The 13794-nt window shown below is 42.0% G+C and overlaps 1 protein-coding gene across 5 annotated transcripts in view; it reads right to left on the reverse strand.

The window, feature by feature from the left end:
• The window catches only part of Apoo (apolipoprotein O), a 66640-nt gene extending 54484 nt beyond the window's left edge, over nt 1-12156 (reverse strand). For all 5 annotated transcript variants that reach the window (XR_009589133.1, XM_060376754.1, XM_060376755.1 and 2 more), the window contains exons 1-2: nt 12038-12156; nt 1519-1626 (exon numbers count right to left, since the gene is read on the reverse strand). Coding sequence is in view for 4 of the 5 variants with exons in the window: in XM_060376754.1 (XP_060232737.1) it covers nt 1519-1626; nt 12038-12046 (117 nt within the window). In the remaining variant the exon portion in view is untranslated. The remainder of the gene's footprint in view (nt 1-1518; nt 1627-12037) is intronic.
• Between the last annotated feature and the right edge of the window lie 1638 nt (nt 12157-13794).

Consider the following 13794-nt stretch of genomic DNA (forward strand, 5'->3'; position numbering starts at 1 on the left):
AAATTCACTGCCTACTAAGAAAACATGCTTCTCAGTAGCCACTACTAGCCACTTCTTCCCCCTCAACAATGCTACTGTTCTAAGGCCTGAGAAGAGGCGAAAGACAAGCTACCTTGCTTTATGCAACCACTATAGAAGTAACCTTGCCTGGCCACTTCGGACATTTGAACACCCCTTTATTCCAAGGCAAAAAAAATAAAAGAAAATAAAAAATCCAAATATTGGGAGATACAGATTAAAAGAGAAGATAAACAATTGAGAGAAGATGTCTTTTTTTTTTGTTGCTCTAGTATGTACTAAGTACTTATTTAAGCATCTCTAATCTTGCCAGGAACCAGAAAGAACCCACGCCTTTAAATTCTTAAAAAGAAAAAAAATATGAATATATTTCTTAGCTTGATAAGCAGTCCAGAATCTGGCAGGCCACTCTAAAAAGTAAGTTATACAGAGACCTACAAATGGACAATGTACAGAGAGTGAGAGATTTTGGAACACTAAGTCCTAAATGGGATGCCTTCACCAAACCCCTCTCTCCCAGGGCTCAGGGAGGTGTATAGAAGAGGAGTTTTAAGAACTGGAGGGAATGGAGGACTCCAAGGAAACAGTCATCCTGACACAACAGGACTGAAGCACGTATGAGCTCAGCGTGCACAGGGCCTGCACAGGTTCAAGCTCAACAGGATCCCAGCGCTGAGAGAAGGAAGTGGACACAGGCTCCCATCCCTAACCAAGACGCTATCTCCAACTGACCTGCTGCAGAGGAACAATTAGTTCTCACCAATGAGGTCTCACTGGGTACAGTAAACACACTTAGGAGCAGGGCCCGTGCCCAGCAGCAGACGGCCAGCACAAAACAAAGCCAATGGTGCTTTTGTAGACTGTTTCATACTGCTTTGTTTGAAGTTTGTTTTTTTTTTTTTTCATCTTACTGGCCTCTGTTTGTATATTATAGTTTCAGATTTTGTTTTGAGAGAGAGAGAGAGATTGTGTATTTCTTGTGGTTTTTCTTTTTATTGCAGTTTAGGTTTTTGTTTGTTTGTTTGTTTGCCTATTTGTTTGCTAAAGAGAGAGAAAGTATACGATTGGAGAGGTGGAGAGGTAGAAAGGATCTGGGAGGAGCTGGCAGAGGAAAAACCAGAATATACTGCATGAAAAATTTTTAATAAAAAAATAAGTGCTTACTAAAAAAAAAAGTAAGCTGTGCTTATAATCCACTGGGATACAGTAAGCTCTCCACTAAAAACTAAACTATGAGTTATTCCTTAATTATGCCCTTATCTACATTATACTATCATCTGTGGAAAAAGCAGTCTAGAAATCTCCCACAGAGAAAACAAACTATCAAGAAATGTATAGGTCTTCCTTTCAAATATTTTCTAAGTGTGCTAAGGGTATATGTTAGTATCTAGGACCTCAAAGAGTAAAAACTACAAATCTTTCATCATCTTGATATATAATTTATAAAAACTCTAACTAAATCAGATGTTTACAATGTACCATACAGTATCCGTACTTTACCTCATCAACCTTTATGCAATTTTTGTGAGCTGAATCCTTTTTGGGAGCTGCATAGACTCTGAAGGTGAGCAGGCTCAGGCTGGCTGGCCCAACAGATCTCTGAATTACCTGCAATGCAAAGGCAATCATAATTTTTTTTCTCCATGCTACAAATCAGGTACAGACAATATAAGCAGGGCCATAACCTCAGCCACTTCCACCCAGAAAAGCTTACTGCTCTTCCTGAGAAAAATGCATTTTTGAAATTCTGAAGATGACGAAACATAAGCATGTGTTTTGGAGGAGTTCAAATGTTCAGACTTTATCTTAATTTCCCAAAGATAAATGTTTCAAAGCCTCCAATTGAAAAATGTTTTAAAAAGTCAAGCAAATTGATCCCAATTTACAAAATATGAATCTCTGAATAGTTTCCAACTCTAACTCATCATTGTTCCCTCATACCTGCCTCTCTTCCTCTACATCCTGTCTCAGGAATGGTGTCTGAAATTCACTCTCAGAATATAACAGGTCAATATTAACTGTCATCACTGTGCTGTACAATAGATTTTTTCAAAACTTTAACCTCCTAACATTTTGTACCTTTTGATTGATATCTTTTCCAATCCAAATCCCAGCCACTGATAGCTACCATTCTCCTATCTGCTTCCACCAGTTCAGTATTTTTTAATTACATTTAAGTAAAGGCAAATACAGGAAGTAATGAACAAGTGAATTACTTCAATTTAGCCACTCCATAATAGGTACACATTTCAAAACATGCTTACATAGCAAATATATGCCTTTTGCCCATTTAAAATTAAAAATAAGCTGGGGGGGGTAGGTGGTGGCACACACTGGGATTAACCCAGTACTTGGGAGGCAGAAGCAGGAGGATCTCTTCAAGCATGAGGCCAGCCTAGTCTACAGAGTGAGTTCCAGGACAGCTGGGACTGCTACTCAGTAAAACCCTGTCTCAAAAATCAAAAATAAAATAAAATAAAACCCAAGGTCATCTTAACCACTGTCCTAAATCCTTTTGGTCACTAAGATCTGGTAATTGTGCCTATTAAATGATCTCACTTCTACTTGTTCTTCTTTATCCCTTACTATACAGTCCTTCCTTGAGCCTCATTTCTTTCCTGGATTGCTTTTAGCAGCATCCTAATTGGTTACCTAACCCTCTATGGATTCAAAACACCGCACAAGAAACAATGATCTAGAGGACGGAGAGATGGCTCAGTGATTTAAAGCACTTGGCTGCTCTTCCAGAGGTCCTATGTTCAATTCCCATCAACCACATGGTGGCTCACAACCATCTATAATGAGATCTGATGCCCACTTTGGTATATAGGTGTACATTCAGCTAGAGCATTCATATACATAGTAAATAAATTAAAAAAAAACAATGATCTAAACTACAACCCTGATTAGATTCTATCCTTACTTGAGATTTTTTTACTTATTTATTACCTAAAACTTTTTATGTAAACTAAAGATTTGCTACAACCAGCCACAACCACTTTCTCTAACCACACTCTACTCTGGCCACAACGTATGAATCTCTTTGTTGAACAAGGAAATGTTCAAGAACTACTCATTCATTGCCTCTTATAATGAGACATGGGGAAGAGAAAACAGTGAAGGATATCGTTTTATCTAGGTAGCCATGTGTAGCCGGCGTTTGCTACTTTATGGGTTCCTTTTTCTCTCTTCCACCCTTCTCCATCCTTCTTCACCCCCTAATACTATACAGGAGAGAAAAAAAAATGATAGGGGCCAAGTTATTGTTAGACTACTTCCTACTTCCTCCCGATTAAGGGCTTTGACTTCCTTGGGGTAAGTTTGATCTTAGATGTCCAGGGTATCTACTTTCTTCTTGTTTCTTTGCACACGACTACTTGACAAACCTTGACAAACCACACAAACCACAACCAACAGAGCATCCAACACAGAATACAACAGCATTCAACCACCAACCAGGCAGGTAGCCAGCCAGCCAACAGCAACCCTGCCTCTCTGGGCCCTAGGCATTTATATAGCCTCTGAAAATTTCCCAGAATTCCAAACGTTACACACTCACAGAAACTAAAACTATCTGCAGCTGGCAAAACCACGTCCCTGCTAGGGCAAATCATAATGACCTGCTGTGAAGCAGACTGTAGCCACACACCTGGGGTTAAAACGAAAACATATTCTCATAGCATGTCTGTGTTTTTAAAAGAAACCAAAATTACAAAATTCTCACCTTAGTCATATTACAGCATCACGAAAATCACAGTACTAAGATCTGCAGTCCACTATAGAGGGTCAGATGCTGAGACTCAGGGCCAAACATTGGACAGAGCACAGGATGTCTTATAGAGGAAGAGAGTGGTGGGATTAGAGGGACACAGAGGGGACCGGAGACCCACAAGGAGGCCAACAAAACTAAAAGATCTGAGCCCAGGGGGTCCTGCAGAGAGTGATGCACCAGTGAAGGACCAAGCATGGAGAGGACCTAGACCCTCTGCTCAGATGTGACCGATTGGTAGCTCAGTCTCCTTGCAGATCACTGAGTGCGTGGATCAGGTCAGGGGCTGCCTCTGTCATGAACTCAGTTGACTCCTCTCTGTTAACTCACCCCTGATGATGCAGTCTTGCCAGACCATGGAGGAAGACGATCAAAACAGTCCTGATGAGACTTAACAAGCTATGGGCAGATGGCAATAGTGGAGAACTCCCCACTAGGGGAAGGGGATGGAGGGGGAAGAGAGAAAGAGGGTTGGATTTGGAAAGTTGAGGAAGGGAGCTTTAATCAGGATATAAAATGAACAAATTGTGAAGAAAAAAAATTAAAATTAAAAAAAGAAAAGAATTCAGCTGCTTGGAACTCTTAAAGGACATCAATATATTGGCTAATCAGAGGTTTGAATATAGCTAAGTTAAGACCCAAACTGAGGCTCAGACAAAAGCTGAGTTGCCATTCGCAGCTTTGCAAACCTCAAGAAGGTTGTAACTGAGTTCAGTGTACCTAAATCTAGCCCATGTGGCTAATCTTTCTCTCTGGTATGATTCTATTCTCCAGCACAATTTCACTCTAATATAGTACATTCTCTAGTGTGGACCCTCTTTCAACTTTTATTTCACAGAGCCCACCAGGAACTTAATAGTCAGAAGAAACTAAGCAACTGGACCACCATTTGGTAAGACGGGGCCCTACTAAATGCTGTAAAGGGGTAGGATGTCATTATTTAAAAAGAAAACAAAAAACAAACAAAAAAGCAATGGCCTTTCCCTCAGGGTCCACCTCCCTTAGTCATTCAAGTAGCTGGAAGTACAGCTATGTGCCACCATACCCAGTGGCTGCCATTATCTTAAATACAGTGTTTCTTTGTCTCTTCCTTCTGAAGCTTCACAAGGACTTATGATTACAAAACAAATCCAGCCTGGTAAGCAGGATTACACATGATAACAACTAGAATAGGCCAACTAGAACTTGACTTCAAAAATCAGATGATTCTCACACCTGCTGGACTTAAAGACACAGTAAAGCAGAAATGGTTGCTGGCTTCTGGGAAAGAGCTTCTGAGAAACTTAGGAGGTTACTCAAAAAGACTCAAGCAGCCAACTATGCAGACTTCTTGGGTCAAGGTCAGCCATAGGCTAGGTGAGATCAAGGCCAGCCTAGGCATCATAGTCAGGCCCTGTATCAAACAAAATCCAAAAGACTCAGATTAATTCTTCAGCTCCAGCCACAAAAGTAGGTAACTGAAAATCAGCCAAGATATTAAATCTGGCAAGGTCATAAACATTCAGATCATAATGAGTGCACAGAAACTAAACTGTTTTTGCTGCTTTGCAAATTAAAGAGCACTGCCCAGAATTCTGCAGCTTGGCGACCACACTGCTGTCCCAGGAAAATTGCTTTAAAAACAAATGGAAAGATCAAGTTAATCAAGAAGCTTCCAAATCCCCAAATCCCTGACAACTTGCCTTCTAACACTACCCAGTGGATAGTCTCTTCTATTTTTATGTAGGAGGCTGTGCTGTTTTTATGTCAACTTGACACAGGCTGCAGTCATTTGAAAGATGGGACTCTCAACCAAGAAAATGTCTCCATAAGAGCAGGCTGCAGATAAGGCTGCAGGGCATTTTCTTAATTAGTGATTACTGTGGGAGGGCCCAGCCTGTGTGGGTGGTACCAACCCTGGGCTCTATAAGAAAGCAGGCTGAGTAAGCTGTGGAGAGGAAGCTAGTAAACATCACCCCTCTATGGCCTCTGCATCAGCTCCTGCTTGAGTTCCTGTCACGACTTCTTCAATGATCAACAGTGATGTGGAAGTATAAGCCTAATAAATAAACCCTTTTCTCACCAACTTGCTTTTGGGTCATGGTGTTTCAGCACAATAATTACCCTACGACAAGGCCCTTTATTTACTCTTCCAAAAGTACATACCTTCCATCTTACTAGGCTTTCCATGTAAATTTATACAGCTCTTTCCTTTTCAATAAAAGACCTTTCGTATGCCTACAGAAATGAGGTTTCAGAATTACCTGATGACTTTTTCAAAAGCATAATTCCGGAATCTTCTTCTAAAGAGTTTGACTTGGTAGAGCTACAGGAACTCCAAGAACTTATTCCCACCACAAACCAAGTTTCAAAAATCGCCATTCCACAAGATGCTTAGGGCAGAGACACTGAACATAAGCAAGTATGAATAATTAAGTGCACTTATTTTTAAGAACATCATAAAAATACTGAAAATTGTCAAAAAAAAAAAAAAAACCAATAGCATGACTAATTTATATTCCAGAATACCCTCCCATCTTAATCAAGGTATGCTAATATTCTCCTCTTCCTTCTTTTCTAGGGGAGGGGTGCTAGGGATTAAAACCAGGAGTTCCAGCATGTTCTATTAGCCTTCCACCACCCTCCATCAACAATTTTGGTTTTGTTTTTTAAAGATTTTTTTTGGGGGGGAAGAAGTGAAAAGGTGCTTGTGAGCCACCTGATGTGGGTTCTGGGAACCAAACTCTAATCTTCTGAAAGAACAGCAAATACTTTTAACTGCCGAGCCTCTCTCTAGCACTTTTTCTTTTCTTTGTTCTTCTTTTTTTCTTTTTAATAAATTCTGAAGGTTTTTGTTGTTGTTGTTGTTGTTCTTTTTTTATGGTGATGGTGGTACTGAGACTAGAATCCAGTCTCTCAGACATGCTGGGCAAGCTCTCTACCACTACACTCCATCCTAGACTAGAATTTTACTTTTGGAGATAGGTTCTTACGTAGTTCAGCCTGCCTTTGAACTCCATATTTAACCAGAGATGACCCTAAACTTCTGATCCTCATCTACACCTCCTAGTGTTAGGATTACCTATGAGGGCCACCATGCCCAGTTTATGTGAACCAAGGGCAAAACACTCTACCAACTACATTATATTCCTAGTCCCTGAATTTATTTTAAAATAGACAGTAATCACAAAAGTATGTATATCTTTATTTAGCAAAGTCACCCAAAAGTCTGATGTGTACAGTCAGTATTACTGGGAATGGCTTCTGTGAAAAGTGGCAACAAAAAAATCCAAAGGTTAGCTAGGCATGGTGGTGGACACCTTTGATCCCAGAACTCGAGGAGGCAGAGGCAGGTGGGTCGAGGCCAGCCTGATCTACAAAGTTGAGTCCAGAACAGCCAAAGCTACACAGATGCCTAGATTCCTCCTTTGGAGATTCTGAGGTCATTGGTCTAGAGTCCACAAAAGTCACGGAAACTTCCATAAGTTTCACAGGTGACTCAAACATGCAGTCCAGGTTGAGACCCATCCCAATGTAATGTACTTGTTACATCTGTACCAATAACCACCTGTACGATTTAAATCAAAGTTTTAAAATTACATAGAGGTACTTAAAACCTACAGATCACCAGATTCCACCTAACAAATAAATCCTGAAGACTGGAGACCTGACTTCACAGTAAACAGTGCTGGCTGCTCTTCTACAGGACCCAAGCTCAGTTGCTGGTTCCCAGCACCCATGTCAAGCTGCTCACTACTACCTCTAAGGAACCCAAAGCCCTCTTCTGGCTTCCAAGGATACCAGCACACACATGGCATTCACTTCCAAATTCATATAAATGAAAAAATAAAATTAATTCTTTTTAAAGTAAAGTAAAACTGAAGTATGTGAAGGGTCCTCCAACTACATCTTAAATAACCATGATACCTGGCTAGATTTGGGAACTCTCTTCTAGGTAAGAACTGAATCATTCCAGAGAACATTAACTATGCCCAGGCTATAGCCAGCCAGTGATAAAATCTGTGAAATGAAAGAAATCTAGTATTGCACATGGGGACTGGATACATGTTCAATATTTAAACTTCCTGTGACAGCACAAAGAAAAACAGCTTCCAACAGCAGAATACAAATTCTGGCACACTTTTCAAATGTGATTCGTTTTTTAACTCCACTGACGCTCCCTACTGCCCTGGGCATAAATAGCTAAATCAAAACAATGGTCACAGAGGGCTGGAGAAATGGCTCAGCGGTTAAGAGTACATATTATTCTTACAGAGTATCCAGGTCAACCCAGGACCCACATCAGGCAGCTCAAAATACCTGAAACTGCAGTTTCAGGGAGCCAACACTTCTCTGACTTCCTTGAGCACGTACAACAAATAGACATAAATAAAAAATATAATTTTAAAAATCAATCATTGGTCATAGTTTAAACATGAAATGCCCTGAACAAGCTACACACATTGCACTTCCCTATCACTGCCTACACAATCAACTCTTGTACCTTCCAGTCCTAGTCTCCTCAAGGTGGCAATTCTCAAAGACAAACCAGTCTTATCATTTGTTTTGTCCCCTCTAAGCAAACACTTGCGATAATGAAACTCAGTAGAGTCCTTGCAAAGCCTTTTTGCTCCTCGTCCGTGCCTCTTCCAAATCCTACCCATTCATAAAACCATCAACCTCAAAAACACAGGATGCACGAATTAAGGATCTTACTAAATAAATTCTTAACTATTCAAAGTATAATGACCAGCAGCATCAATGACACTGATATGCTCAAAAAAAAAAGGAGAATCTGAGGTTCTATCCCAAACCCAAACTACATTTTTTTTCTTTCAACATGTTTTTTTTTTTAATTTTTATCCCCCCTGTAGCTCCCTCCCAACCCTCCCTTCCTCCCCTTTTTCCACGCATGCTCCTCCCCAAGTCCACTGATAGGAGAGATCTTCTTTTCCCTCCTTCTGATCCTAGTCTATTAGGTCTCATCAGGAGTGGTTGCATTATCTTCTTCTGTGGCCTGGTAAGGCTGCTCCCCCCTCAGGGGGAGGTGATCAAAGTACAGGCCAATCAGTTCATGTCAGAAACAGTCCCTGTTCCCATTGCTATGGAACTTATCTGGGGACTGAACTGCCATGGGCTACATCTGTGCAGGGGTTCTAGGTTATCTCCACGCATGCTACTTGGTTCGAGTATCAGTCTCCGGGAAGACCCCTGTGCTCAGATTTTTTGGTGGATACAGAAATTGTGGTACATCTACACAATGGAATACTACTCAGCAATAAAAAACAAGGAAATCATGAAATTTGCAGGTAAATGGTGGGAACTGGAAAAGATCATCCTGAGTGAGCTATCCCAGAAGCGGAAAGACATACACGGTATATACTCACTCAGATAGACATATAATATAGGATAAACTTACTAAAATCTATACATCTAAAGAAACTAATCAAGAGGGAGAACTCTGGCTAAACTCTCAATCCCCATCCAGAAAGGCAAAGAGGATGGACATCAGAAGAAGGAGAAAACAGGGAACAGCACAGGAGCCTGCCACAGAGGGCCTCTGAAAAGCTCTGCCCTGCAGACTATCAAAGCAGATGCTAAGACTTATGGCCAACCTTTGGGCAAAATGCAGGGAATCTTATGAAAGAAGTGGAAAATAGTAAGATCTGGAGAGGACAGAAGCTCCACAATGAGATCAACAGAACCAAACTAGATTTTAACAAGAGTCGCATGCACATTAAAGTTTAATGGACTGTGGTTCTCAACTGCTAACACCTGTTATCACCCTTACTATCCTAAAATAAAATTCTTCATTCACTGACATATGTGATTTTATTTATATATAATATATACTTATTTTTATATATTACATAATCCTATAAAACACCCTGTACACTACCAGCCCAGCTACAAACCCTGTGATCTACAATGCTGACCTGCCTACAGGATATGCTGGTGCAATAATGGCACAAAAGTTGTGAGAGTAACCAACCACTATTTAATTAGAACTAAGGCCCACACCATGAGCTGGAACCCATGTCTGATACTGCCTGGGTGCCCAAGAACCTGATACTTAAGGCCCACGGATATAGGGGAAGACCAAATACTACTGTTCTGCTGAAGAACATAGCCATAAAATGACTAATGATATAGTGCTATACTCATAGGTCAGAGTATTGCATAACCACGATCAAGGAAGCTTCCTCCTACAGCAGATGAAGACAAATACCCACAAGTGGACAATAAGCAGAAAGTGACAGACCTTGGAACACTCAGTCCTAAATGAGATGTCTCCAGCAAATCCCTCCTCCCCTCAGGGCTCAGGGAACCCTGTAGAAAAGGGGGAGGAAAGATTGTAACAGCCAAAGTGGATTGTAGATACCAAGGAAACAAGGCTTTCTAAACAAAGCATGACAGACACACAGATAAACTCACAGAGACTGTGGCACCGTGCACAGGGTCTGCATGGGTCTGCACCAGATGGGGGCCCAGTGCTGACAGAAGAGGACCCAGGTTCCATTCCCAGCACCCACATGGTATCTGACAACCATTTGTAACTCCAGTTCCAGGGGATCATATTCCTCTTCTGGCCTCTGTGGGTACCAGGCAAGTATGTAGTACACAGACATACATGCAGGCAAAACATTAGTACACATAAAATAAAAAATAATACAAATGTTCAACACAACTAAAAACTCAAAGAACCCTTAGAATTTCCAAAACATACCCAAAGGGGTAGTTCCAGTCAGTTGAGAACCACTGTTCTACAATCACATTTTTCCTTCCCTCTCTCTCCCTCTTATTAAAAAAAATTAAAAAAAATTAGGCATGAACCTATGCTAATATTTCATTTCCATCAAAAAATTTACCTGTATCAAGATCATGAAAGATTTTCAAAGAGCCCAAGTCAATGAATATTTGCACACACTTACCTAAATATACCTGACATGGGCATTGTTGGCTGCAGATCCAGTTTCCATTACACTTCTTCCTTTCTAAAGAACCCTATTGTGTTCATGAAATCATTCCTTTTCTATGTTTAAGCAAAGTGACCTTGTTTAGCCTAAGCTAACCAGAGACCAACATTCCCCTGGTAACTGCTATTGGGCTATGGACAGACAACTGACCCATGTTTGTCCAATCAAACCTGAAGAAAAAAATCCAAGTGTGGGACTTTTATCCTCTCCTCTTCCCCAAGTTCCTAGCAGTCAGCTTGAAACCGTAAGGAAAACTGACAAGGTCATAGTAAACCCAGAAGAGCCAGGAGTTTGATGACACTGTCTCCATCCTTCCTCTGGGTTTTGTGACATAATTCTCCGTACTTAACAATCTGATTTTACTACCCTAATTTCACTATGGGGGGTGGGGGGGACAGGCAGTTAAGTGTAGTTAAGCGACACACAGCACTGGGAGGCAGAAACCATGGTCTTATTTTGCAGCTGCAGGAAACTTTTAAATGGATAACACAAACGTGAGGTTTCATTAGCACTATTCTGTGAATTTTATGCTCCATGGAGACTTGGTTTTTGTAGCTTTCTGGCTGCCTGTGATTATTAACACACTCTTCATAGAACACCGGTTGTCCTGGAAACCGCTATGTAAACCAGGCAGTCCTCGACCTCACAGAGATACATCTGCCGCTGCCTCCTGAGTGCTGTGCTTAAAGGAGTGCACAGCCTGTGATTTTTTGTGAGAAAATATAACTGGCTTTTACGAAAGAATAATTTTATGATAAAATACAGGTTTTTGAAAGTCTTCACTGTAAATGTCTATCTTACGGAGGAAAGGAGTTAAAAAAAAAACTGTAAGGAAGGGGAGAAAAGTCGACTTCTCCATACTAAAAAGCTCCTGCTCCCTCAACACGCAGACATTATCAAGCCAGCCTCCCCGACACCCTCCGAAGCTGACCCTCCCCCACCAACAAGCCAGGTTCTGAAACGTGATCCTGCCAAGCAACCAAAGCCATGGACGCTTAAGTACCCAGGCCGGGCCTCATCCTACCCACGACCCCAAAAGGGTATTACCCGAGGAAGTGGGTACGATAGAGGCTTTTTAACATTTCAAACTGTTTCATTCGCGAGAGAAGGGCCAATCCCACCCACCGAGGTGCCGGTACCAAGCGGTGAATGAACCGCCCACCCAGGACTTGGTCATCCCGGAGAGGGGCATAGTCTCGGGACGAACCGAGTCTGCTCCCCCAAGAGGCACCTCGGAAGCGTGGGAAGGGCTCCCGGTGGCCGAGACAGCTGTGACCCGGCTCCACGTTCTCACCTTGAACATGTCGCTGGCAGCCGCGACTCCGGCAGGGTCACCCCTCCCTTAGCCCCGCCCACTACGGAAAAGCGACGACGGAGGCCTGGTCAGATCATAATTCCAATGACCGCGGTTGGTGGCGCTGCGGCGCGCGAGAGGGCGAAGCCGCCGCCGCCGCCGCCGCCGCCACCTCAACCCGCCAAAAGCTCCACCTAGACGCCACTAGGTGGCGCTTTACGTCGCTTAAGCGACAGAAAAGGGCTCACGCGCGCGGGAGCCTGAGGAACTCAAGCCCCGCCTCCTCATCAATCCCGCCGCCTTGGCGGCTGTTGCTAGGCTGCAGAAGGCAGCCGCTCCGTGTGGGCGGCGCGCTGTGGTAAGAGGAGGGCGGCTCTTCGAAGCCCTGTCGCGCCTGGGAACCGGTTTTAGCCTTCACCGCTGGGCATCCTGGTGCAGGTTGGAATCCTGTGAGCTGAGGCGGCCAAGCGGTGGCGCTCCACCGACCCGAAGAGGCTGCACCAGCCTCGTCGAAAGAAGAAGCAAGTGGCATATCAACTGTGGGGCACCGATTTACCTCACAAAAGGTTTTTTTCCTTAAAAAAAAAAAAATTTACCGTGGGCTGAACGTTCCTTAAGTTTTAAGTTTAAACTAAATGTACCACGTTATTTAATCGCGAAAAACTGACTTTTTTCTTTTTTAAGGTATTACAGTGTAAATCTGAGAATCAAATATTTCTCCCATTTAATACTTGTAGAAGCAAAACGGCAATATTTGGCTATTTGCAAGAAAAAAACAAGTATTAACACTGGCTTAAACGCATAATTTTATTTCTTTCATACAAGTCGACGGGCGTGATTCTCATGTCTGAGTGTCCAAGGCTTTGGAAAATCTAAACCTGGATCCAATTCCAGGTAGTCTGCCTTTGAAATCTCTGCACTAGCCTCAGCTAACGCTAGCCGGACCCTTAAAGACGGTGCGTTTCGTGTTTCGTTCTGTATTTCTGTCCTAATTCGACAGAAAATGGAAGCCCCGTGGACATCTATTTGTTCAACGGAAGGTCACTGTCCTCTTACGCAAATACTGCTAGGAACATACCTGCCCTTGAAGAAATTAGGGTGTTTTTTGGTTTGTTTGTTTGTTTTTTTGTTTTTGTTTTTTTTTTTTTGTGGGTTTTTTTTTTTTTTGGCTTTTGGTTTTTGTTTTTTGTTTTTGTTTTTGTTTTTAATTTGCTGCTCCTGAGGAAAAAAAAAAAGCCCACTGGGACAAAATTGAGCATTTCGGTAAGAAGGTGTTAGGTTTGTCGTAATATTTGAACTTTGGCTTCGTGATTTGTGGTCATAGTTTGTTTATTTGTTTGTTTGTTTGTTTGTTTGTTTGTTTGTTTAAAGCAGGACTTTGCAGTGTTAGCAACTTTCAGCCAGAGTGACAGACCAACTCCCAAATGTTAAGGGTGGCTTTTTTTTTTCCTTTTCAACAGAACTGTATGTTCCAAGCCATCCCCATCTCCAATCCCTAAGGCGAAATACTGAATAGACTCTGAAGTCTCTACATCAGTAAGGTAACATCTTAAAAGTGTGAAGCGTAGTGATAAATTACAGCCGAAGCTCTTAATGCACGTGGAGGGAGCACAGGGGGGGACTGTGTAAACTAGGAAAAGAGGGAAATGACAACTTCACCTTCATTAAACTCTAACTGAACTTTAGCATTTCTTCCAAGTACAGTGTAGGCAACAACCCTCAGTATTAGCAGTGCTGTGTCACCAATAGAAAGCAGA

The sequence above is a fragment of the Meriones unguiculatus genome (genome assembly GCF_030254825.1).
Source record: "Meriones unguiculatus strain TT.TT164.6M chromosome X unlocalized genomic scaffold, Bangor_MerUng_6.1 ChrX_unordered_Scaffold_30, whole genome shotgun sequence".
Taxonomy (NCBI): Eukaryota; Metazoa; Chordata; class Mammalia; order Rodentia; family Muridae; genus Meriones; species Meriones unguiculatus.